At 45.5% G+C, this 27,493-nt stretch overlaps 1 protein-coding gene across 4 annotated transcripts in view; it reads left to right on the top strand.

Annotated features, from left to right (window-relative positions):
- Positions 1-27,493, top strand: part of ZNF462 (zinc finger protein 462) — a 150,960-nt gene that overhangs the window by 39,731 nt on the left and 83,736 nt on the right. For 2 of the 4 annotated variants that reach the window (XM_047768096.1, XM_047768099.1), the window contains 2 exons: positions 20,821-21,070; positions 21,604-27,206. In XM_047768096.1, the coding sequence (XP_047624052.1) occupies positions 20,851-21,070; positions 21,604-27,206 (5,823 nt within the window). In that variant the 5' untranslated portion in view covers positions 20,821-20,850. Of the gene's footprint in view, positions 1-13,093; positions 13,253-20,820; positions 21,071-21,603; positions 27,207-27,493 lie in introns of all 4 variants that reach the window. The other 2 variants (XM_047768097.1, XM_047768100.1) reach the window with 2 other exon arrangements.

The raw sequence follows: 27,493 nt of genomic DNA on the forward strand, positions 1-27,493 counted from the left end.
GAGGAAATAGAGGCTTGGAGAATTTAATGTTTGTCAAGAGTTCATACAGCTCATAAGGCACAGGGTTGGGATTCAACCCTAGTTGTTGGTACCTGGATTGTTTTTCCAGGGAAGAAGATGGGGCAGAGAGAAGGACAGAGGGACATGGAGGGAGGGAGTGAGTGAGTGTATGTGTGTCTCTAAGGACGGGGGTTCCTCCCTGATGGGAGAGTTTAAAAGGGGAATGACTTAGCTAGGAATCAGTGAGAAATTGAAAATGCGTGGGCTACCAGAGAAGTCAGGAGAGGATTGGTCAGGAGTCCACATCTTAGATAAAAGGAAGTGGAGCACGCCTTTGATCGTGGCAAAAGAAGGACAGGATGGGTACCTATGGGGATGAGGAAGGGAAAGGCAGACAGGAGATGGAAACCTCTTCTCTTCTCAGTCAGACACACTGAAGCATAGGAGGCAGGTAAGCATCAGACTGTTGAGTAGATTGGAGACCTGGAATTTGCAGGGATACCAGTCTAAGAGAAGGGAGAGAACACAGATTGAGACAGATCCAAGGTTGAGTTTTTTCCAGATGGCTATGGGCTGGGCTTGTTTTTCTTTTTTCTTTTTTTTTGCCTTTTCTAGGGCCGCTCCCGCAGCATATAGAGGTTCCCAGGCTAGGGGTCCAGTCAGAGCTGTAGCCGCTGGCCTACACCAGAGCCACAGCAACTCAGGATCCGAGCCGCGTCTGCAACCTACACCACAGCTCACGGCAATGCCGGATCCTCAACCCACTGAGCAAGGGCAGGGATTGAACCCTCAACCTCATGGTTCCTAGTCAGATTCGTTAACAACTGCGCCACAATGGGAACTCCTTGTTTTTCTTTTAATTTATTTTTCGTAAGTAGAGTTGATTTACAATTTTGTGTTAATTTCTGCTGTACGGCAAAGTGATTCAGTTATACATAAATATACCTTGGGTCAGGCTTCTTCATTTGATTTCAGGTCATTGCACAACTTTCATTCCACTTGCTTAAATTCCTTTAAGGAGGAGATAGCTTTTCCTTTCACAGAACTAAAAAAACTTTTCAATACAGGGGTGGAATAACTTGTTTGAGAATTGATTATATGTAGATGTAAATCAATTAAAAATTATCTTCGTGACCTTAAGGTTGGAGTTCATAAAATAACTGGATAGGGATCATCTGATTTGATTTAAAGAGTCATTAAGGAGTCTTAAGTTGGTAGAAAATGGAATGCCAGGGTTGGCGGATGAGTGAACATACTTAGTAAACTGAGGTACAAACTGTTTATAACTAACACTATCTTGCCAGATCACTCTAGTGCTTTGCATATGATGGTGGTTTTATTTTTATTTAAAAAAAATTTTATTAGAGTTGATTTACAGTGTTGTGCCAATTTCTGCTTAGAGCAAAGTGACCCGGTCATATGTATACAAAATATATACATATCCTTTTTCTCACATCATCCCCCATCATTTCTCTGTTGTTTTAAATCTTGAAGTAATTTAGGTTTTGTTCACAAGGGACCACACCCAGGTGAATTACCTTGTTAATTTTAGAGATTTGATCTCCTTTGCAATTGTTCTTTCTTTCTTTTTTTCTTAAGGGCTTCACCCATGGCATATGGAGGTTCCTAGGCTAGGGGTCGAATTGGAGCTGCAGCTGCTGGCCTACGCCACAGCCACAGCAATGCAGGATCCGAGCCATGTCTGTGACCTATACCAACAGCTCACGGCAGCGCCAGATCCTTAACCCAGGGATCGAACCTACGTCCTCATGGATGCTATTCAGATTCGTTTCCGCTGAGCCATGACAGGAACTCTCTAGTTGCTATTTCTTACTTTATTTTCTTATACAAATGCATTGGCTAGGACTTCCACAATGCCAAGTAATAGTGATGATCCTTGTCTGGTTTTTGAGTTGAATTTTTGTAATGTGCTATCATCAAACATGCTGCTGAGTTTTTATATGTATCATTAAAACATTTTTATTGGAAATGAATCTGGAATTTCACCAAATGCTGTTCCAGCCTCTCTGTGTTGATCAAATTATTTTTTTCTCCTTTGACTTCCTAATATAGTAGAATATAGATTTTTTTCTTGTATACAAATACTGCCTTCCGGAAGTGAACCCCACTTAATCATGGAGTGATATTCCTTTAAGGTGCACTTGGATTTTTATGGTGAACTTTTGCCTCAGTATTTATTAGTGCATTGGCATTGGACTGCTTTTATTATTCTTATAGTATTATTTATTGTTTTGGGGTAAGCTTTGCTATCTATGTTACACTACAATGTATTTAGAAATATGTGGTGAAACTCTCATCCTTAAGACTTTGCACCAATTTAAGAAGCATCTGAGGAGTTCCCGTCGTGGCGCAGTGGTTAACAAATCCGACTAGGAACCATGAGGTTGCGGGTTCGGTCCCTGCACTTGCTCAGTGGGTTAACGATCCGGCCTTGCCGAGAGCTGTGGTGTAGGTTGGAGACTCGGCTCGGATCCCGTGTTGCTGTGGCTCTGGCGTAGGCCGGTGGCTACAGCTCTGATTCAACCCCTAGCCTGGAAACCTCCATATGCCGCAGGAGTGGCCCAAGAAATAGCAACAACAACAACAAAAAAAAAGACAAAAAAAGACAAAAAAAAAAGAAGCATCTGATATACTGAATTTTTGAAGGCCCGTCTCTACTTGGATTAGTTCTTTTCTCAGATTAATTTTGTTAATATATGTGTTTCTAGACAGTCATCTTTGACATTTGTGTTTACAAGTGTTACTATGAGTTGTACATAGTAATTTTTAAACTATATTTTCTTTTACATTTGTGGGTGTTTCTGTTTTATTCTTACTTTTTTTTTATATGTGTTTTGCCTTTCCATCCTCTTTTCTTATTAGACTGGATAGAGATTTTTATTTAATTTTATATAGAATTATATTTTAAAAAGTGGTTACTTGGTGAGATTTATTGTTTTTTAGTTTTTTGATGCCTGATTTTCAATCTTTATCTTAACTGGATCCTTTCTTCCACTTTTCTTCCTTTTTCTTCTTACTTGAGTTAGATGTTTAATATATTTTGTATGATTATTTCTTGACATATTTTTCAAAGAGCTATGAAATTTCCTCCCAAGTATATAGCTTTTACCAAATTCCTCATTATATATATATAACATTTAAAACCTCACCTGCTGTGGTTGAGTTTTTTGTTTTGGTTATCCTAGAACTTGCTGAGAAGATTGATTAAAAAAAAACTTTCGGAGTTCCCGTCGTGGCACAGTGGTTAACGAATCCGACTAGGAACCATGAGGTTGCGGGTTCGGTCCCTGCCCTTGCTCAGTGGGTTAATGATCCGGCATGGCCCTGAGCTGTGGTGTAGGTTGCAGACGCGGCTCGGATCCCGCGTTGCTGTGGCTCTGGCGTAGGCCAGCGGCTATAGCTCTGATTCGACCCCTAGCCTGGGAACCTCCATATGCCGCGGGAGCGGCCCAAGGAATAGCAAAAAGACAAAAAAAAAAACAAAAAACAAAAAACTTTCAAGCATTGGGAATTTTTGTTTGCTTTTCCCTCATAGTTTTGCTGCAGTGTAGGTTGAGATAATAGGCTATTTTTTTCTATTTGTAATGTATTGTCTCTTAATTCCAGCATTATAGACTCTTGTAAGCCTCCATTTTTTTTTTTCCTTCTCTATTTAGTGCTGTTGTGGGGACATAAATATTCATAATCAATCATCATTGTGGACTGTACTTTTTTACATTGTTAAGTATTTATCTTTAAACTTTTAACATTATAATTTTATTTTCCTTTACGTTTGTGGATATTTCTGTTTCTGCTTTTAGGAAAACTTATGGATAAGTTACCATCTTTTTTTAAATCTTGAATTTAACCATTAATAGTATTTCTCAAGATCTCTACTTTTCTTGATACACCTTTACCATATTACTACTTTCAAGTTTTTGTGTCATTTTGCTGCATGTGTATCTTTTGTAGATCCCACTTTAAAGTTTGTTTCTGAATATTTTCCATAGTTGTTGTCTAATTCACTTTTTTTTTTTTTGGCTGGGGGCCGGGGAAGCCTACTCACAGCCTGTGGCAGTTCCTAGGCCAGGGACTGAACCTGTGTCACAGTAGTAACCAGAGCCGTAACAGTGACAATGCTGGATTATTTATTTATTTATTTTTTTGATTTCTTGGGCCACTCCCATGGCATATGGAGGTTCCCAGGCTAGGGGTCCAATTAGAGCTGTAGCCACCGGCCTACACCAGAGCCACAGCAACTCGGGATCCGAGCCACATCTTCGACCCATACCACAGCTCATGGGAATGCCGGATCCTTAACTCACTGAGCAAGGCCAGGGATCGATCCTGCAACCTCATGGTTCCTAGTTGGATTCTTTAACCACTGAGCCATGATGGGAACTCCACAATGCTGGATTCTTAACCCACTGTGCCACAAAGGAACTCCCAATTCACATTTATTGATTTAACATAGATACTTGATTCTAATTAATTTTTTTTTCTTTTTTTTCTTTTTGTTGTTGTTGCTATTCCTTGGGCCACTCCCGCGGCATATGGAGGTTCCCAGGCTAGGGGTCGAATCGGAGCTATAGCCGCTGGCCTACGCCAGAGCCACAGCAACGCGGGATCCGAGCCGCGTCTGCAACCTACACCACAGCTCAGGGCAATGCCGGATCATTAACCCACTGAGCAAGTGCAGGGACCGAACCCGCAACCTCATGGTTCCTAGTCGGATTCGTTAACCACTGCACCACGACGGGAACTCCCCTAATTAATTTTTTGCAGATACTTGGATATTTCTGTGTACTTTCTTTTGTCCTCTGCCTTTTACTACATGATCTATTTTCTTTGATCAAAAAAAAAATTAAAAACTAGGTCCTAATTTTTTATTACTAATTGTTTTTAATTTTAATTAATGTGCCTCTACTTAGTAACTTCAGAAAGAAGAAATACTGAGTATTTATCTATGTCCTTCTATGAGAGTTGAGACGATTCCCCCACTTACATTTATCCTCTAATGCCTCTTCACCTTCACCTTTCTTTTTGTTATTGTGCCTGAGGATTTTTCCCAATTCTGTATGATCTTATTGTTATTATTATATGGAATAATCTATTATTATAATTATTCCCTTTAAGGGATTGGTTTTTATTTTTTAAATTTTTTATAAACGTATAGTTGATTTACAGTGTTGTGTCTTGTACGCAGAACGACCCAGGCACACTTATCTGTGTACATTCTTTTTCTAATATTATCTTTATCACAAGAGATCGAGTATATTTCCCTCTGTTATACAGTAGGACCTCGTTGCAAGCGATTGTAATTTTGTTTTGCAATTATCATAAATTGATCAATTGTCTATCTAAATGCAAGTGGATTTAGTGTTCACATTCCCAGTTTACCTCTAGTCTCCATTCTCACGATTTTGAACTTTCTCTTAGTTGGATAATACTACATCACTGAATGGATTCTGAAGAAGAGTCAGTCAGTAAGTGCTGCGTTCCCTGACTATGCTGCCTAGAAAGTGTATTTTTATTACCTTTTATACATGGTTGCAAATTCAGTTGGGAAATGATCTTGCTCTGAAGCCTCTGTAGACATCCTTTAACTGCTTTGAATGTTACTGGGAGGAAGTCTGAGGCCATCTGATTTTTCCCCTTGCAACTGACTAATTTGTTAATACCTTGATTCGATAGAATTCAGTGTTTATCTTAGAAATTCTATAACTTCATTGAGATGTCTCAATTTTGATGATTCTATGTTACTTTTTCCTGGAGCATCATATATTCCTTTATTGCAAGGAGGTTATTTTCCATCACGGATTTGAGCGTATTTTGTTTTGCCCTGTTTTGTTTGCTGTCGACTTCTAGAATACCTTTTATCTGTATGTTGGATCTTGTTTTCAAACCTTCTTGTCTGTCATCTTCTCCACTTGGCTTTCATCTACTTGTCCTTTTCCTCTGCATTTTATGCAGTGTTTTTGAAGACTGATCTCCACATCATCAACTTTGTTTTTGGTTTGTGGATTTTACCTCTTATTACTTTAATATATTTATTGGTTTTGCAGTGATATTATTTTTGTTGTCAGTTTCTTTCTTCAACTGCCAGCTTCTCTTTTATCTCAGTCTGATGTCTTATCAGCTCATCTTTGATCTCTTTTATAGTATCTCTGTTAATTGTTGTATATAATACTCTTCTGTGCCCCCCTTCTTTCAAAATAGATTGTTTATTGGTCTTTCCCATGCCATGTTTCTTTCTGTCACTTTTTTGGGTCCTCAGTTCATTTTTTTTTTCTAACTTATATTCAATTGTGACACAATTTGCTCTTGGTTTCTCTCAGAACTTTCTCTTGGCCCCCAAGTAACAAGGGTCATATCTCTAAATCTCAAATCCTGCTTAATTCTCGTCTCAGAACTTGATAGTTTGTCTTTTTTGTTTGGGGCTTGATGGTTTGTCTTTCTTCTGTAGCCTTCAGCAGTTTATAAGGGTCCTGGTTAGGTGCCTACATGGGACACAGTTAATGCGTTTTATTTCTGAATTCTGTGATTTTGTGTTTTAGGCCTGCTTTTGATTTGAGGGACCCATGGATCTGCTGGTTTGGTGTGGCCAGTTTTTCTTTTCTTTGTTTATGTTTTTCTCTTTCTTTTCCTTTAGCCAAGTCTTTGTTTGCAGTTTTGAGACAATTAGCCATCATTTTTTTTCCCCCTGCAAGTCCCTTGGTTAGCTTAAAACACATATTCTGCTTTTTGAGGGATTTCCAAACACATCTGTGTTTTCAGATGTTGATTCTTACAGTGGATTCGACTCTGCATTGCAGCTTTAGTGTGATCATAAAATAACCACTGCAAGTTGGGTGCTGTTTTCTAATAAGATTTCGTTCATCAGAAAAGCATCCTGCCATGGAAGAGTCCAGGTCCTGAGGATTTTCCAACTCTTTTAGTATTTTCTGGATGAAATATTCCAATTCTTTCCCTTGTGGATTGCCACGTCCCACTTTAGAAATATCAAGGGCACCATGTCACCAACGGTTCTGAAATGATGAAAGGAGATGAATATCAGTATCAGCATTGTATCGGCCACAATATTTTCTCTTTCACAGATGCTAACTCTTTTATGAGTGTGCTCTTACTAGCTTTTCATGCCGGATTCTGCAACTTCATGTTTTCCCATTAATTGCTAAATAAGAACTGAGATATTTGCAAACATTAGTCCTCTCGTAGGCTCTTTGACGGCTGCATAGCTATTATCGTATTCATTCAATCAACAAGTGCTTATAAGTAGGGTTCCTATTGCGATGGAGAAGAGAACTCAGCATTCTAGCTGGTGGTCTCAGGGCCTGGAAAGGAGATTCGAACTTGATCTTAGAACTGGAATGGGCATCAGGGTCACGCTGATGTTAGAATATAGATTGCTGGGCCCTCTCCTCAGGGGTTCTGATTCACTATGTCTGCAGTGGAACGTGGTTGATTGTTTTCCCAGTGAATTCTCAGGTGCTACTGATGCTGCGGGTCTAGGGACCCCTCTTCAAGACTCATTTTCTTGAAGGATGGGAATTACCTGGGTCTTCGAAATGTAGGTCAAGGTGTTCTGCAGGTAGGAAAACAGGGACAGACATGGAGATCTCAGCATCTTCCTGACTTCTGAGACATTTTCATTACTAAGAGACTCTGCTGGGGAATACTGAAAAAGTTAACGGTAATCACAGGCTGTTTGGATACATTTTCATACCTAACGAATGGGTATAGAAATCTACTAGGGATATAAAGAAATAAGGGCTAAATAAACGTATATAAATAAGTGCATTAGGAAATGTTCTAAGTTGCTTTCAGAGCACGGTATGTAATTTGAAGTGAAATCTCTTGTCAACAGTATTCTGGAAATGTTGGTCAGAGCCACAGACGAGCTGTGCCACAAGGAGACGGCTTCCTTGCCAGGTGTTTGCAGGGCTGACCGCTCGTCCCCTTCCATTTTAAATGAACTGGCCCTGATATTTCCAGATACTCCTAAGGCTCATTCAAGCCAGCCTCTTCGGCGACTTTGGCAGAGCACATTTTCCATAAGAAACCAGACAATGTTTCTCATGGGGTAGATTTGGGGGAGCATAAAGCTACTGCCTAACCTTGTTCTGATTCCATGAGGTTGGATTCTGAAGAAAGATAATTCAGTGTTATAGCTCTTGTTCTTCTGTGTATACCTTTGTCGGCAACTTTCAGTCTTCCGAACGTGTTTCCAAAGCGGGGGCACACGGTCTGCATGCCTCAGAAGATCTTTGAACAGTCACACTGCAAACGATGGGTTTTCCACCTTTTCAGTTAATCTCCTGAGTGTAGAATTCAGAGCAGAGGAGACACTGGGGGTTATTCTGGAATCTGCCTCCTCCGTGAAGAAAAACTCTTGTTAGTGAGAATGTATGGGGCATGGACCCGAAGTGTGAATAGCTCTTAATGAACTGAATAACATTTATAGAGTGTTTTTACTGCTGATTTCCTTTCTCAAATGATGGAATTCCACAGACTACCCCCCCCCCCGGCTTCAGAGAGTGTTCCAGAAGCCTTAGGCAGGTTATTTTTCCTGAGACCTTCAGTTTCGCTATCTGAGAAATGAAGATACTGAGCCACATTGGATTACATGGCCTTCCAGATCTTTTCTCTGTGGACAGTATGAGTCTACTGATTATTGACTTTTAGGACTGACTTCTTCCATTTGATTTAGGGAAGGCACACATAATTTATTGTTTCAGTATTTTTGAGGGAAGCCAGGGAAAGAGAAGCACTGCTCCTACCTAATTTCCTTACACTTTCCGTCGTTGAAAAGGTTTATGTGGTTTTGAGCTATAGGGGAGAACTGTTCCTCAGGCTTCCCAGAATCTTGGCAAACAAGAATTGGAAAGTGTTTTTTTGCGGCAGGAAAGCGACCAGAGTCTCAAGTGTAGCCCCAGGTGATGATTCCAAGTTTCACATCAGTTCAGGGCCGCTTAGCGGTGTCAAGAGTATGTGGGTGGAGTGATGCAGAGAATACCTTCTCCCTGGATGGTGAGGATGATGAGGAAAAGGGCGTTGGCCACTTCCTCAGAATTCCTGGTATCCTAGTAGTCAGCCAGTCACTTTGATGTATCTTCATGAAGCTTCATTGGATGGAGAGAGGGGGCAGTGTCCTAGAGCACTAAGTTTTGTTTTGTTTTTCCGGTCACAGATGCTTATCTGGAATTGCTGATTCTAGATAAGCCTGGCTCCTAGAGGTTTAGCTTGACTTGGTACCACTGGTTAATTTTCTCCTGGAAAGCAGGCACGCATGCACTCATTCTTATTATAAAGGCATGTGGAGGTTCCCAGGCTAGTGGTCCAATCGAAGCTACAGCTGCCAGCCTACACCACAGGCACAGCAAGGCCAGATCTGAGCCATGTCTGTGACCTACACCACAGCTCACAGCAACGCCAGATCCTTAACCCACTGAGCGAGGCCAGGGATCAAACCTGCGACCTCATGGATGCTAAGCCATGATGGGAACTCTAAGACTTGACCATTTTTAATGACATTGACCTTTTACCCACAAAGCCCACAGGATCATCATCAGTGCAAGGGGCTTATCACTAAAGAAAGATGGATCAGTTCCTGCCTTAATCTTGGATTTTTCTGGAAATGTTTATGATGAAATACCCAAATCAGAAAAAAATCAAACTAAAAACTCATGGTATTATATGACAAGAAGGCCTCTAAGATGGTTTTGAATCATAGAATCTTTGAGCTGGAAGAGAACTTGCTGGTCATCTTGTCCAGAGATTCCCTAGCCAGGACCACATGAAATGCTTATAAAGGCAGGTGGCTTTTATGCAGAGTCTAAAAATACCTAGAGACCACTCGTGACAGGGTTTCCAACCTCCAAACTATTGTCATTTTAGACCAAGTCATTCATCATTGTGGAGCTGTCTGGTGCACTGTAGGATGTTTAGCAGCATCTTTGGCCTCTACCTATTAGATGCCAATAGAAACCCCCCACCTCCAGTCGTGAGACCAAAAACATGTCTCCAGATATCCCTGGGCTGTGGTCCGTAGGGACAAGATACCTCTCCTGATTGGGACCAGTGTTCTGTGAAAACATAGTGTTGGTAGAGGAATCTAACTCTCATGACCAATCCTGCTGTTTGCTTGGAATCCCGTCACTTATTCATTTGTTCATTCATTCATCACATTTGCTTGAGTACCCATTGCGTGAATTGTCCCTGGTGCTGAAAATTCCAATGTAAATAGACAGGCGAGGACCAGCTCTCAGAGTGCTTATGTTCTAGCAGCGACACACAGGCCATACACAATCAGGCATCATATCAACAATGAAGGAACTTAGAAGGCAGTGTAACGTGGTAGAGAGTAAGTATGGTCAGAGTTTGTGGACAGGGGCTCGATTGCAGGGAGTAGGGAAAGTAGGCTAATGCTAACATTAGATGGAGTTGTGAGGAAGCTCTTGGAGGATAGAAGTTTTGAGCCTGGAATTGCATGTGGAGGAGTCAGCCATACAAAACTGGGCCTTTATTTGTTTCTGAATAATAATGAAAAGTGAGGGATGAATGAAGTTGGAGAAAATCCTTTCAGAATATGAGAAGTGGAGTTCCTGTTGTGGCTTACTGGATGCAGGTTTGATTCCTGGCCTCCCTCAGTAGGTTAAGGATCTGGCATTGCTACAAGCTGCAGTGTAGGTAGCAGATGAATCTTGGATCTGGTGTTGCTGTAACTTGTAGGTCAGCAGCTGTGGCTCCAGTTCAACCTCTAGCCCGGGAACTTCCATATGCTGGGTGCAGCTGTAAAAATTAAAAGAGAAAGAGAGAGAGAGAAGAAAATTTTGTAAAACACTCCCTTTGTACAAAAAGGTCAAGTGTCATAACCTGATCTCTCCATTTAGCAAAACAATCCAAGTCAAGGCTTCGAAAGGCTTTCTCAAGGTGAAGGGAGTAGGCAGAGTCATTGCATCTGCCGGGAACAAATTCTTTTACTTGCTAGAGAGGCATTTCTGGATCCTTGTCGTTGGAGCAGCCCAGTAGTGAATAAGCTGAAAAACCTAAGTCTGTTGGGCAGAGTGAGATTTATCATTAAGGATGTATGCAATGTGAGATGTGTGTGTGTGTCCATGTACCTGAGCCACTGAAGTGTTTTCACATGGTGGTAAATTCTGCTGTTGTGTTGGCAGACAAATGTCTTAATTTTCTGCTTAGACGTTCTTGAGGTGCAGCAATTTTTGTTTGTTTGTTTGTTTAATTTAGGAGTTAACTTACTTGCTGAAAGTAGATGGGAGATTGCAAGAGAAAAGAAATTACTTAGCTATCATTAAAAAAAAAAAATCCCAATACTTGGGTATCTGTTAGTTCCATACATAAATACATAGGGTTGGAGTTCCCGTCGTGGCGCAGTGGTTAACAAATCCGACTAGGAACCATGAGGTTGCGGGTTTGGTCCCTGCCCTTGCTCAGTGGGTTAACGATCCCGATCCGGCGTTGCCGTGAGCTGTGGTGTAGGTTGCAGATGCGGCTTGGATCCTGTGTTGCTGTGGCTCTGGCGTAGGCCAGTGGCTACAGCTCCAATTCGACCCCTAGCCTGGGAGCCTCCATATGCCACGGGAGTGGCCCAAAGAAATAGCAAAAAGACAAAAAAAAACAAAAATAAAAAAATAAATAAATATATAGGGTGTTTTTCCTATTTTCTTGGAACAAGGGTAGGAAACTAATGGATCTGAATGGGCCAGTGGTTAGTTTAATAAAGGGTAAGGACAGCCTTCTCATGGCTTCTGCTGTAGGGGAAGACCAAGAGAAGGAAAAAAATCATAATCTACTTGGGTTGGAGAACTTGAAAGTGTTCATGACTCACACAAGCCAAGCCCTTGTTGACCTTTCCAGAAAGCAGTCTTCTTAGGGCTTTCATCCTGATGGGGTGGTCAGATCAGGAACCATGGTGTGGAGAGAGAGAGACAGGCATGTGTAATGGGTTTCATCAAATATAAAAAATTAGACGGGAAAGGTCATTGCATTGCGTGGCTTGGGGCCTTGGGGGGGCCACAGGTGTAGGCAGACTCAGGACAGTTCTTATCGAAAGGAAGTGACTTGTCTGACTTTTCTGAGCAAACCATGAGCATAAGGCAATGGACAAGTCTCAGCGGGATTCGATGGGGATTTTTGTGGGCTTTTCCTGAATAAAAAAGGTTCTTCTGGCAAAACTTGCTTATATGCTCAACAACCATACCTCCTTTTGTTTTGTTTTGTTTGTTTCCTCTGAAGGTAAGAGAGCCAGGTAAGTGATTCACATGGTTTCTGGATTCATTCATTGAAACTGTGGCATTTTTTTTTAAATTTTTTAAAATAAACTTTGGCAAAAATTTTATTATATATATATATTTTTAAATTTTTGGCTGCGCCCATGGCATGTGAAAGTTCCCAGGCCAGGGTTGGAACCTATGCCAGTGACAATGGCAGATCCTTAACCACCGGGCCACCAGGGAACTCCTTTTGTTTGAATTTTTATTCCATTTATTCCTATGTATTTGACTGTATTCGCTTTTATATGGTCCAGTAGTGGATGAGGCTGACCCTTGTTCTCACTTTTCTTTTTTGTTTTTTAAATTTTATTGAAGTAGAGTTGATTTCCAGTGTTGTATTCATTTCTGTTGGACAGCAAATTGGTTCAGTTATACATATCCCTACATATGGGTTATCACAAATGGTAGAATTTAGACTTGGTGGCGTTGACCAGACCTTCTGTGCCATGTTGCGGCCATGAAGACATGCCCAAGGCCTGCCGTTAGGAAAGCCTTCAATCCCACAGAGGAGCTACTCTGCACAGTTTGGTCTTTCACGATGTGGAAGATGACTTTTCTGCAGCTTCTGCTTACTCTGCGTCTCAATGAGTTCTGTAATGAAGACCCAGCAGCGTATCTGCAACTTCCCTTTAATTTTACAATTTTCATAATGAGCGTTCTGGTCATGTGAAAAGTGTCTGTGGAAACCCAGCCAGCGTGCTCAAGAGTCTGTAAAGGAACATCTCAGTTTTCTGTCTCTGCCGTTTGGGTGAGGTTTGGCCTTAGAGGAGGCAAATCGGTTCTCTCTTGTTCTCCAGGCTCAGGCAAGAACGGCCTCCAAGTTTCCACGGAACTTCCTGACGGACCCATGACATTTCAGAGAATTCGTTCAACCCTGAGAATGGTTTTCCGTCATTTGGAAAGAACCCGATGCGCTGGGATCTCCTTTGTCATGGTTGCATTTTGAGAATTTTGGGGTGAGGAGGCGTCTTTGTTTTGTTTTGTTTTGTTCCTCAAGGAGAACATTGTCGGGACGCTTCTCAGAATCAGACTTATCTGGTGAACTGCAGGTTCCCCTCCACAGACAATGAAGTCTCAAGCTCCTCAGATGCCATCCCGCTTCCTCCCTTTCTTTTCTAGGGCCTTCTCTTCTCTTTTATCTCCCTGTTCAAATCACACGCTTCCTTTTCTAAGGACAGGAGGAGAGCTGGCAGGCTGCCTATTGGCTTGCTGGCCTCAACTAGCCTTACATCATGGCAAAGGAATGCATGAATTCTCCAGAAGGTATGGACTCTCTCTTTCTGAACTAGACACTGACTACCTGCTTTCGTAACACGTCACTCAGCCAGAATGACTTCTTATTTCCCTATTTGATTTTTTTTTTGGGGGGGGGGGTCATTTGGATTAGATTATCTGATTTTAATAACGATCCACAAGGTATCTGCTAGGAAATACTAGTCCAGCATGCTCTGGAAAACTCAAACTTGATTCAAGAGAACAAAGCTACAGTGAGAGAACCTGAAGACTAGCATCCTTGGCTGGAAGGTGACCAGATTATTAATCTGCAGGTTGCCTGCTTTCAGAACCTATGTTTACATCCCAGGTCCCAGGGATGGACCAGGCCGACCACATGGAACAGAGGCCACACATGGGCATTGGCAGGACTCAGGGTCTAGTGGTATGTCTCTACCCCTATTTAAATTCAGTTTCATCTTGGGGGTTGCATATGTGATTGCAAATTAATCCTTTCTCTTCTAAAAATTTGGTTTTGAAGAACAGCTGTGTCTCCCTTCTGAATTCCTTAATTATTTATCCTCCCTGATATGTTAGACCTTTCATTAGTGTGGTGAATTGCCAAGAGAACACAGAACTGCTTAGATCATGTAGCAAACAGCGTAAACATTGGATAGGACATTTGAAGACACCACATGGTGAGCCAGGATCTATAGTTGCACCAAATGTTGTGGGATCAATGGAGGTAGCTCGTTGGAAGTTCTTTGTTGGTTTATTTTGCTGGCTTATTATTTTTTTTAATCACTATAATGTGGGAAGAGTATTTATGTCATTTGCACCTATTCGGAAGGGTTCTGACCCTCCTGTTAAATTTGGAGGGCGCATGCCCACGTCTGAGTTCAAATTAAATCAGGAAAATTAATTATTTCATATATACATATGTATATGTATGTATATATGTAAGTGCAGAGGACAAACACCCTATGGGATGTGTGTGTGCATAGGTGTGTGTGCATGCACCCGTGTGTGTGTGTGTGTGTGTGTGTGTGTGTGTGTGAATGTATGTGTGTGTATATAGTCTATATTTGCATTTGTAAGTTTGATTCCATAAGTACTGTCTTCTGGAAGGAAGATTTTTTAAATTTCTTGATTCAGTCCTGTTTGGAAAGATGGTTTTTAAATGATTTTTAAATTATTAGAACTTGGGAGTTGCCGTCATGGAGCCGAAGAAACGAATCCAACTAGGAACCATGAGGTTGCAGGTTCGATCCCTGGCCTTGCTCAGTGGGTTAAGGATTCGGTGTTGCCGTGAGCTATGGTGTAGGTCGCAGACATGGCTGGGATCTGGCGTTGGTGTGGCTGTGGTGTAGGCTGGCAGCTGTAGCTCCGATTAGACCCCTAGCCTAGGAACTTCCATATGCCGCAGGTGCAACCCTAAAAAAGAAAAGAAAAAAAAATTAGAACCCCCCCATGTCGACCACTGACAGGAGTAAATGGTAAATAGTTGTTGCTAAGAGTAGCAGCAACCCGCACTCATAAATGGATTTGTGATTTTTTTTTTTCTCTTCCTTTTTCATCCTGAGCTTAAAAATTCCTCCTTCCTCCCAATTATATTCCTGGGGCTTGCCCTTAGAGACCACGCCGTGTAGTGATGCTGTAGGCCACAGGGCTAGTGCCCGGCTTGCCATTAGAGACGTTAACCTCCCAACACAGCCTACAACTCTTTGACCTCATCCTAGCAACGGTTTCCAATCTGTAAATACATTTGTAGGATGGTCTTCAAGTTCCTCCCTTTTCTGTCTTTCTGGCCGTACTCTCCCGAAGTTTACGCATTCCACTACCTGTCCTTGGATAATTGGTTTTTCCACGCGTAGGCAAGGAGAGGAAGAAAAGCATAGACAACAAGTGCTCCCTAAAACCTTTTTTTTTTTTTTTTTTGGTCTTTTTGCTATTTATTGGGCATATGGAGATTCCCAGGCCAGGGGTCGAATCGGAGCTGTAGCCACCGGCCTACGCCAGAGCCACAGCAACGCGGGATCTGAGCCACGTCTGCAACCTACACCACAGCTCACGGCAACGCCGGATCGTTAACCCACTGAGCAAGGGCAGGGACCGAACCCGCCACCTCATGGTTCCTAGTCGGATTCGTTAACCACTGCGCCACGATGGGAACTCCCCTAAAACCTTTTATTAGAATTGTGATTCAGGAGAACTGGGGAGTTCACTGCCTTACAACTGAAACTAGGTTTCTGGAGTGGACAGAGGAAAAGCACCTTATGGTATTCCTGGTTCTAGTTCTCAAAGGCTTTGATGCTTATAATTAATTTCTTCTGAATCCCTGTGACTGGGGTGCTTCTCAGCTTTATTTCTGCAATCCTTCCTTCGGAGAACAGCTTAGGTCCAGGCAAGGCCTGCACGGTTTCATTTGGACACTTCTTGGGGACAGTTGGGATTTTTGACTTGAAGACCCTGTTTATGCTCCTGGGCACGCAAGCTTGGAGAATGGCGCTTGCCGTGCTGATGGGGGTGGTGGTGACTGGGGTGGTGGTGGTAGGATGGTAGGAGTGCCCTCAAACACCCAGGGTGCCTCCCTTTTCCAGTCAGGTCCGGGCGGTGAAGGGGAAGGACCCTCGGTGGAACTTTGGATCGTCCGCTTTCACCTTCACAGGAGAAAAACAGGACATACATAATGGGGCCCCAAAATTCTGAACATAGTGGGTGGGCAGGTGGTATAAATTAAAATTGGTGGTGGGTTTTTTAAGTGGTCATTGATTAACAATGTCATGTTAGTTTCAAGTGTACAGCACATGTGTAATTCGGAGATATATATTTCCTTTCTCATCTTTTCCATTATGGTTTATTACAAAATATTGAACATAGTTCCCCGTGCTATGTAGCAGGTCCTTGTCATTTACCTATTTTATATATAACAGTGTACATCTGCTAATCCCAAATTCCTGATTCATCCCTCCCCCACCCTGCCCCCTTGGTAAGTTTTGTATACTGTGTATGTGAGTCTGTTTCTGTTTTGTAGATAAGTGAAAAACTGGTGTTCTTAAGATTGAGAGAACTCCCGTTGTGGCACAGCAGAAACAAATTTGACTAGGAACCGTGAGGTTGGGGATTCCATCCCTGGCCTCGCTCATTGGGTAAGGATCTGATGTTGCCGTGAGCTGTAGAGTAGGTCACAGATGTGGCTCAGATCCTGTGTGGCTGTGGCTGTGGCGTAGGCTGGCAGCTGTGGCTCCGATGAGGCCCCAAGCCCGGGAACCTCCATGTGCCATGAGTGTAGCCCTAAAAAGACAAAAATAAATAAATAAATAAATAGACAAACAAATAATTTTGAGAAGGAGCGCCCTGGTGCCATGATTCCCCTTTCCCTCTTCTCCTGTGACTATTCCAAATCCTTAGCAAGATCCCTGGATTTTCTTTAAATAAGTCTTCCAGAGTTTCTCCAGTATAGAAAGTTGGGTTTGGGGTTTCTCTTCAAAATCCCACCTCTTCAAAACCCCAGACTCTAAATTCTAAATGTAAATCGAAGCAACCCACAAGTGGCAATCAGTCCCACTGAAGAGTCGTGAAAAGCTGGAATGGTCTAACTAGTCACACCAGGTGCTGGGTTCTTTGAGATCACATCCATATTCATCCGCCTGCACTGGCATCCTATCATCCTGGGGGGCGTTGAGGGTCCCGTCATCCATGCCTATTTGACCTTGAGGGGCCTGGAGATACTGCATGGGGCGTAGGTGATGGGGGTGCTTGTTTGATTTGCAGATCGACCTCATGACCTTTGGAAACAGCATTTCTTTCTGGTTAGTTCAGATGCTTCCTCTTCTGCTTTTGGTCAGTGGGGGAAAAATATTGCTAATCTCATTATCACAGTAGTATTTTTAACTAAAGAAAGTAGATATGAGATGAAGGCTTTTAACTTGAAGTCATAATGGGGTAGCACATCAGTGTCTGGTTTAGCCTTTTAGGGTTGCTGTTCTTTCTTGGTTGATGAAACAGTAAAATATGCACGAGCGTATTTCTCATCCTCATTCCCATCTTTGTTGTTGGTTTCTCGGAGGATGACCATCTGCCGGGTAAACAAACATCCTGGGGTTGATGGACGGGTCATCCTCAGGTCCAGTTTTCTTTGTCTCTCTCCTCCCCTGTTCAGTCTCTTCTCTCGTCTTGCCCGTGTACATATCCTTGTTCTCATAAACACATCCAGTGTCTGTGTCTTTGCTTGTTTGGGCCACGCTGGCGATTTCTGCTTTCTCCTTCTTGTCAGCGTCTCCAGGAGAAGTGTGTGCACAAAGACAAAATGGCTTTCAGTGGAGGCTACGTCCTCATTTCAGAACTCGGTTGCAGACATCAAATTGAAGGCCATTCAGCGGTATGTGACGCTGGTTCTCTCAGCAGCCTGGAGATTAACCTCTTCTAAGGCTCTGAGCTATTTTTGAGGTAGAGTCTGCAACAACATTAAAGCTAGAACCCATTAGGAAATCACTTTCATCATCTCTTCTTTTTCCAAATCAGTGGCTTTTCCCCCCTCCCCACCGCCCCAGATCTCATAACCCTTTAATCTCCTTTGTAGCAGGACAAGGAGACTGTTGGTTGGTGTTTGCATCCAGTGAAGTCTGAATCCTTGATAACAGCTTCGGAAGATACCACCAAGATAATAGAGAACTGGGCAGAGAGATGAATTTCATCTCTGGGTGGGTGACTTCATGCTGAAGGTGCCCTGCTTTCCTTGGGCAGAACCGTCATTTTTTTGTTGTTGATGTTGTGCAAACTAGGCTCAAACTTTCCAAAAGACACATCGCAGAGAGCCTTTTGTTGCATTATTTCTAAAGGCTTGAAGTTTTGAAGGGAAGAGATTTTGTTTTCCTCTCGGCTACACAATGGAGCTTTCAGAGAACCTCTTTTAAAAGGAATAGCTACAGCCTTTGTGTTGAAGGGTGTGCCTGTTGGCAGGGTCTGCTGATGCAGACAGACTGGCTGGTGATTAACAAAGGTCATTAGACTTTGGAATCTGGCAAGCAGAGTCGGATGGTATGTCTTCTGTGTGCGGAAGGACGACTCCCAAGAAAGCCAAGGCATTCTGGAGGTTCCCCCCCTCCAGCCCACCCCCAAAGGCTGCTGTAGGACAGGGTCTGGTCCAGGAGTGTCCTGCCGTCCCCAGGGCTGTGCTGGGGCGAACGGACCAGCCTATCAATCATGGGATAAAAGAACCTTCGGAGGTCTTGGTGAATGACATGTGAGGAGGAGAAAGGTGCTGCTTTTTCGGAGAGGAAGGCAGACAGTTCCTCCTTTGTTGGGAGCAGAAGTGCCGAGGAGGGGCCTGGCTGCTCCTGTGCCCTGTCCCCCCTGGGATGCTGTCAGCCCAGCAGCATCCCAGAGAAGCCATGTCGCGCTCGGAGGGGAAGCTCTGAGCTAAAATGGCCGCTCCCAACGCTCAGAGGACGAGGGCAGCTCCGTGAGTCTTAGAGCTTCAGTGACGCAGGAGCTCCTATCTCTTGAAAGTGTGATAAACACGTTCAGCAGAGCTGTGGCTTGTTTGGCAGAGATGAAAGGACGGAGCGTGGGGGGATGGGGAGCGCACACGGGATGATCTGCTTTTCTGCTGTGAAGTGTTCTAAATGCAGGAGTCGTCTGCACGATGGAAAAATTTGTTTTCAGGTCTAATGGGCTGTGCGAAAGGAGAAGTGGGGTGGGGCCTCCGTGACTGCTGTAATTTGATCCAGAGCTGATAGCAACCTCTTCCACACAATTTGGGTTGGTGCTGAGACAGAAAAGCTGGTGGGGCTGGGAAGATGGAGGCTTTAGTGAGCTGAAAGGACTCTGGTGCACAGTTCAATGTTTATTGACAAAGGAGGAATTGCTGGGTGAAAGAAGAGGAGGTGCAGATAGCTGCGTCTCACTCTGCAAGCTTGGGCTGTCCAGAGCTGGCCTTGCCAGGAGTTATTTTAGCAGGCTATCGGCAGGAGCATTCCTTCAGGGAAGATCCCCCTGCCAGAGCTCCTTTCGAGACATGGATGTTTCTAGACTTTCTTCCTCCTGCAGAAATCATTGACCTTGTACCATAAACATAGAGAAGGTTCCTCCCCCATCTACGTATAGAAAGATCTGGCTTACGGCTTTCGTTCTTGGACACCTGGTTCTAGATTACAGTGGCTCCACAGAATTTGCCATGAGCTCAGTGAAGTAACTCACTCATTAAGATAATCACTGGGTATCTCAACTCAGGATACAGATTAACATAGGAAGGGCTATGCCTTCTAATACATTTTTAACTTCTTCATGGGGGGGCCTCTCTCCCCTTGAGTTCATGTGAAGCTATCCGTATCTTTCAATCACACAGTAAACAGCAGCACAAAGGTAGCTGGGCAAGTTTTGCTTTATCCTAAATCACGTTCACTGCTTTTTATGGCCAAGTGTGCACGTCACGTTTGCAAAGGGAAGAAGTGGGGAAAAAAGCAAGTCCCGCCTTAAAAGCCATTCTTCCCCACCGTGCGTTCCTGTTGCCTTCGTGTAAATCAAGGTACCAAAAGGCACAACTTGGAACCAGAAACTGGATTGTCATCTAAAGTTGGTTGTTTGAGAATCTCATGAGAAATATTTTACGACCTAATTAGATTGGAGAAGCTGTTAGGTTATAATTGGGAGGTAGTAAAAAGCAAATAACCATTTAGCTCATGGAAAAAAAAAAAAGCAAAAAACTAAACTGTTTGGGGAAGGGAGAAAGGAGGTGTATCCCACTATCAGTTAAGATAATAGAAGAAAAAAAGGTACAATAGAAGCTTTTTCTCCTGCCACTCTGAGATTCAATACATCTCACCATTTGGTGATCAAACATCAAAGGTAGAATAGTAATATTAAAATGAAGATTGAAGCAGGTCCTTTCTTCTGTAAAGGCATCCTCTTGACTTCTGGGAAGGTTCTGGTTCAAACAGAAAATGGGTCTCAGCCAGAATCAAAGTCAGTATTAACTTACCAGGAAATGTGAATGCGGTCAAGAAATTCAGAAGCCACTACAATTTCCGAAGTATTAAGGTTTCCTTGACAAACGGCATTTGAAGATATCTCTAGCTAGAAAAAGTTTATCTGCTTTCCCCCCCCTTCTTTGAAGTTAGGAAGTCAAGGACACCAGACCTATTATGTCTGACTTCCTTTCTTTGGCCAGTGTTCCGTCTGGCAAAGTTCAGTGAGAGAGGGAGATCTGCTGATACTGGAATTTTTCCCGTTAATGGACTTGTAGCCCCATCAACTCAGGGTAGGCAAGGAGCACGGTCCTTATGATGTCTCCTTCTGCCTCCTGCTGCAGGTTCCTAATGTGAGAGAGTAGACCCAGATCATGGAGGTGCTTCAGTGCGATGGCTGTGACTTCAGAGCCCCGTCTTACGAAGATCTCAAGGCCCACATCCAGGATGTCCACACGGCATTTCTGCAGCCGACGGACGTTGCTGAAGACAATGTGAACGAGCCACGATCTGGGTCCATGAATGCCAGTAACCAGACAGAGGTGGAGTTTTCGTCCATAAAGGATGAATTTGCAATCGCAGAGGACTTATCAGGTAAATCTGGCCTAGGCTCATCATGTCTGATGCATTTCACTGCCCTTATCTCTGTTGAGCCTGAAGCTGTGGTTCTTGACATGCACGACTCCTACAGAGTTTCTTGCTCTTGGTGAGCCATCTTTGTGTCTGGGCAGCGTGGTTCTGTTCTTGAGTAGCTTGGGTTACTGTCCTTTCTGTCCCTTAGCTTCCTTTCAATTTGGAGAAGAGGGTTGTATCTTGGTAAGTTCTAGAATGCATATTGCAGGTGGTGAAACTTGCATTTTCATAGCTCTGTGGCACCTGAATAGAGATGAGAGGGGAATATTGCAGCCGAAGCCCAGCCCTGTGTCTCCGTTGGTGAGAAACCACCCGTACGTGTTCGTTAACATTTCGTTAATACTCTTCTGGGCCTCATCTTGAGATGTTCGGCCTTTTGAAGGTGATGTTTATTAATGAAGAATGAAAAGAGAAAGGCATTTGCATGATTGTGTTTCTTGATTCTCTTTTGCTTCACTTTTCCTTTCCCACTTACCTTTTTGCTTTCTCTTTAGGTCAAAATGCAACTGCATTGGGGACCGGAAGTTATTATGGCCATAGTCCAGGATATTACGGTCAGCATATCGCCCCTAATCCCAAACCAACAAACAAGTTTTTTCAATGCAAGTTCTGCGTACGCTACTTCAGGTCAAAAAACCTCCTCATTGAACACACTAGGAAGGTCCATGGAGCTCAAGCCGAAGGGAGTTCGGTGGGACCCCCTCTTCCAGGATCCTTAAATTATAACATCATGATGCACGAGGGATTTGGAAAGGTCTTCTCTTGCCAGTTTTGCACATACAAGTCACCAAGGAGGGCAAGAATAATTAAGCATCAGAAGATGTATCACAAAAACAATTTGAAGGAGACCACTGCTCCCCCCCCTGCCCCAAGTCCGATGCCAGACCCGGTGGTGCCGCCTGTGTCTCTGCAGGACCCCTGCAAGGAACTGCCAGCGGAGGTTGTGGAGCGCAGCATCTTGGAATCCATGGTCAAGCCCCTGACCAAGTCTCGAGGCAACTTCTGCTGTGAGTGGTGCAGCTATCAGACCCCCCGCCGGGAACGCTGGTGTGACCACATGATGAAGAAACACCGCAGCATGGTCAAGATCCTTTCCAGTCTCAGGCAGCAGCAAGAAGGGACTAATCTGCCCGATGTGCAGAACAAGAGCGCCCCCAGCCCCACTTCCAACTCCACCTATCTGTCCATGAATGTGGCCAGCCGGGAGATTCCCAACACTAACGTCTCCAACTTCAGGGGCTCCATGGGCAACTCCATCATGAGACCCAATTCTTCTTCCACTTCCAAGTTTTCACCCATGTCTTACCCTCAGATGAAGCCGAAGTCACCTCACAACTCTGGCCTTGTTAACTTGGCAGAGAGATCCCGTTATGGAATGGCTGACATGACCAATTCTTCGGCCGACCTGGAAACCAATAGCATGCTAAATGACTCTAGTTCCGATGAAGAGTTAAATGAAATAGACAGTGAGAATGGTTTAAATGCTATGGATCACCAGACAGCAGGCATGTCTGCAGAGCAGCTGATGGGCTCAGATGGCAACAAATTATTGGAGACGAAGGGGATTCCATTTAGAAGATTCATGAATAGGTTCCAGTGCCCCTTTTGTCCTTTCCTCACCATGCATCGACGTAGCATCTCCCGTCACATAGAAAACATCCACTTATCTGGAAAGACAGCTGTCTACAAATGTGACGAATGTCCGTTTACTTGCAAGAGCTCGTTAAAACTTGGGGCTCACAAACAGTGTCACACGGGTACAACGTCAGATTGGGATGCTGTGAATTCCCAGAGCGAAAGCATTTCTTCCTCACTGAATGAAGGTGTAGTGTCTTATGAAAGCTCGAGCATCAATGGGAGAAAGTCAGGGGTCCTGCTGGATCCCTTGCAGCAGCAACAGCCACCGCCACCCCCGCCACCCCCACCGCCACCACCTCCTTCACAGCCGCAGCCCCCGCAGCTACAGCCACCCCATCAGGTGCCGCCCCAGCCCCAGCCGCCACCGCCACCTCCCCCCACTCAAGTCCCACCTCTGCACCCCTACAAGTGCACCATGTGTAGTTACTCCACCACGACTCTGAAAGGGCTGAGGGTTCATCAGCAGCACAAACACTCGTTCTGTGACAACTTGCCAAAATTCGAGGGGCAGCCCTCAAGCCTGCCGTTGGAGAGCGAGACAGACAGCCACCCCTCTTCCAGCAACACTGTGAAGAAAAGTCAGACCTCAATTCTTGGGTTGTCCTCCAAGAACAACTTTGTAGCCAAGGCCTCTCGGAAACTCACTAATGACTTTCCTCTCGACCTCTCGCCCGTGAAGAAGAGGACCAGGATCGACGAAATAGCAAGCAACCTGCAGAGCAAAATTAACCAAACCAAGCAGCAGGAAGACGCGGTGATCAACGTGGAGGATGACGAGGAGGAAGAGGAAGACAACGAAGTAGAGATAGAGGTGGAGTTGGACAGGGAAGAAGAGCCGACGGAGCCCGTCCTGGAGGTGCCCACGTCCTTCGCAGCCCAACAGATCTGGGTGAGAGATGCCCCTGAGCCCCAGAAGGAGCCCACCTTCAGAACTGTCACCCACGATTACAACGCCACCAACGGGGCCGAGATAGAGCTCACCCTCTCTGAAGACGAAGAGGATTATTACGGCTCCTCCACGAACATGAAAGACCACCAGGTTTCTAATACCGCTCTGCTCAACACCCAGACGCCGATCTACGGAACTGAGCACAATAATGAAAGTACGGACTTTAGTGACTCGGGAAGGCTTTATTATTGCAAACACTGTGACTTTAACAACAAATCTGCCCGGAGCGTCAGCACCCACTACCAACGCATGCACCCGTACATTAAATTCAGCTTCAGGTACATCTTGGACCCCAATGATCACAGTGCCGTGTACAGGTGCCTGGAATGCTACATCGATTACACCAACTTTGAAGACCTGCAGCAGCATTATGGCGAGCATCACCCGGAAGCCATGAATGTACTCAACTTTGACCACTCGGACCTGATCTACCGATGTCGATTTTGCTCCTACACGAGCCCGAACGTCCGAAGCCTGATGCCGCATTACCAAAGAATGCATCCCACCGTTAAGATTAACAACGCCATGATCTTTTCGAGCTACGTGGTGGAGCAGCAGGAGGGGCTGAACACGGAATCCCAGACGCTGAGGGAGATCCTGAACTCAGCTCCCAAGAACATGGCCACATCCACCCCTGTGGCCCGCGGTGGCGGCATGCCAGCTCCCTTCGCGAAAAACACTCCTTCCAAGACCTTTCCTCCAGAATGTGAAAACCAGAAGGACCCCTCGGTCAACACAGTTGTCGTGTATGATTGTGACGTGTGCTCTTTCGCGAGCCCTAACATGCACTCTGTGTTGGTTCATTATCAGAAGAAACACCCAGAAGAAAAGGCTTCCTACTTTAGGATCCAGAAAACCATGCGAATGGTGTCTGTGGACAGGGGCTCTGCCCTTTCTCAGTTATCATTTGAGGTGGGTGCTCCAATGTCTCCCAAAATGTCCACCATGGGTTCCCCACCCCCCCCACAACCCCCGCCACCAGACCTCAGTACTGAGCTTTACTACTGCAAACACTGTTCCTACAGCAATCGGTCAGTTGTGGGAGTCCTTGTCCACTACCAGAAAAGACACCCAGAGATAAAGGTTACTGCCAAATATATCAGACAGGCTCCTCCCACAGCTGCAATGATGAGAGGGGCCGAGGGGCCCCAAGGCTCCCCCCGGCCACCTGCCCCCATGCAACAGCTCAACCGAAGCAGCGCCGAGCGAGATGGCCTTCCCGTAGAGAATGAGATGTTCTTTTGCCAGCACTGTGATTACGGGAACCGGACGGTCAAGGGTGTCCTCATTCATTATCAGAAGAAGCACCGAGACTTCAAGGCCAACGCGGATGTGATCCGGCAGCACACAGCCACCATCCGAAGCCTCTGTGACCGGAACCAGAAGAAGCCCACCAGTTGCATGCTGGTGCCCCCCTCGAGCATGGAGCGAGACAAGACGAAACTGCGAGCGCTCAAGTGCAGGCAGTGCTCGTACACCTCCCCCTACTTCTATGCACTGAGGAAGCACATCAAGAAGGATCACCCTGCCCTGAAGGCCACAGTTACGTCCATCATGCGGTGGGCATTTCTTGATGGCTTGATAGAAGCTGGCTACCACTGCGAGTGGTGCATCTATTCCCACACGGAGCCCAGTGGTTTGCTCCTCCATTACCAAAGGAGGCATCCTGAGCATTACGTCGACTACACGTATATGGCTACCAAGCTCTGGGCTGGGCCAGACCCGTCCCCTCCCTCCCTCACGATGCCTGCCGAAGCCAAAACGTACAGGTGCAGAGACTGTGTTTTTGAAGCCCTCTCCATCTGGGACATCACCAATCACTACCAGGCATTCCACCCCTGGGCCATGAACGGGGACCAGTCAGTGCTGCTGGATATCATCAAGGAGAAAGATGCTGTGGAGAACCCCATCCTGCCCTCGGAAGAGCTGGTGGGCCCTATGAATTGTGAAAACAGTATGTCGGCCCCCCTCTTGGAGCAGGAAGCCGAGTGCCCAGAGGACGCAAGACTTTCTCCAGAGAAGAGCATCCAGCTGGCGTCCGCCAACCCCGCCATCTCCTCCACCCCGTACCAGTGCACGGTGTGCCAGTCTGAGTATAACAACCTGCACGGCCTTCTGACCCATTACGGAAAGAAGCACCCAGGCATGAAAGTGAAGGCTGCCGACTTTGCCCAGGACATCGACATCAACCCCGGCGCCGTCTACAAATGCAGGCACTGCCCTTACATCAACACCCGCATCCACGGCGTCCTGACCCACTACCAGAAGCGACACCCATCCATCAAGGTGACCGCCGAGGACTTTGTGCACGACGTGGAGCAGTCGGCCGACATGACCCAGAACGATGTGGAGGAGACGAGCCGGATCTTCAAGCAAGGGTACGGCGCCTACCGCTGCAAACTGTGTCCCTACACGCACGGCACTTTGGAGAAGCTCAAGATCCACTATGAGAAGTATCACAACCAGCCCGAGTTTGATGTCTTTTCCCAGTCGCCCCCGAAGCTGCCAGTGTCCCTCGAGCCCGAGATAACCACTGAAGTGAGCCCCTCCCAAGTCTCTGTGACCGAGGACGAGGTGGGAGAAGAGCCTGTGTCCACGTCTCACTTCGCTACCTCGCACCTGGTCTCCCACACTGTGTTCCGGTGCCAGCTCTGCAAGTACTTCTGCTCCACGCGGAAGGGCATAGCCCGGCACTACCGCATCAAACACAACAACGTGCGCGCCCAGCCCGAGGGCAAGAACAACCTCTTCAAGTGTGCCCTGTGTGCCTACACCAACCCCATCCGCAAAGGGCTGGCCGCCCACTACCAGAAGCGCCACGACATCGACGCCTACTACACCCACTGCCTGGCGGCCTCCAGGACCATCAGCGACAAGCCCAACAAGGTGATCATCCCGTCGCCACCCAAGGACGACTCGCCGCAGCTCAGTGAGGAGCTCCGGCGGGCCGTGGAGAAGAAGAAGTGCTCCCTGTGCTCCTTCCAGTCCTTCAGCAAGAAAGGCATCGTGTCCCATTACATGAAGCGCCACCCGGGCGTGTTCCCCAAGAAGCAGCACGCCAGCAAGCTGGGCGGCTACTTCACCGCCGTCTATGCCGACGAGCACGAGAAGCCGGTGCTGATGGAAGAGGAGGAGAGAGGCGGCTTCGAGAAAGCAGAGGTGGAAGGGAGCGAAGGGCAGGAAATCGAGTGGCTCCCGTTCCGCTGCATCAAGTGCTTCAAGCTGTCCTTCAGCACGGCCGAGCTGCTGTGCATGCATTACACTGACCACCACAGTCGGGACCTCAAGAGGGACTTCGTCATCCTGGGCGGCGGCCCCCGCCCGCAGAGCTCCGCCTACCAGTGCAAGCACTGCGATAGCAAACTGCAAAGCACAGCGGAGCTGACCTCGCACTTGAACATTCACAATGAGGAATTCCAGAAGCGTGCCAAACGTCAGGAGAGGAGGAAACAGCTTTTGAGCAAGCAGAAATATGCAGATGGTGCTTTTGCAGATTTCAAACAAGAGAGGGTAAGGATATGTTTTGATTTCCCTTCCCCCAGGAGGCCTCTCATCACTGGTGCCCACATGCACTTCTTCTGCTGCCAGCCAAACCGCTACGGGCTTCCTAGTGACTTAGCTTGCCAGAGAGCTCAATAAGTCAATTAAACATTTCGAGCTTGATTATCCCCCATTCTATGCTCACCCTGCTCCACAGCCCGTCCCCCTCCCTCCCACCCCTCCCAAGGCTCCCCAGGGGAGGGTCGGGTGGTTTTTCTGTATTTCTTTTCTGCCAAGTAGCCTTATCCGAGGCCTAG

The sequence above is a fragment of the Phacochoerus africanus genome, chromosome 2 (assembly GCF_016906955.1).
Source record: "Phacochoerus africanus isolate WHEZ1 chromosome 2, ROS_Pafr_v1, whole genome shotgun sequence".
Taxonomy (NCBI): domain Eukaryota; kingdom Metazoa; phylum Chordata; class Mammalia; order Artiodactyla; family Suidae; genus Phacochoerus; species Phacochoerus africanus.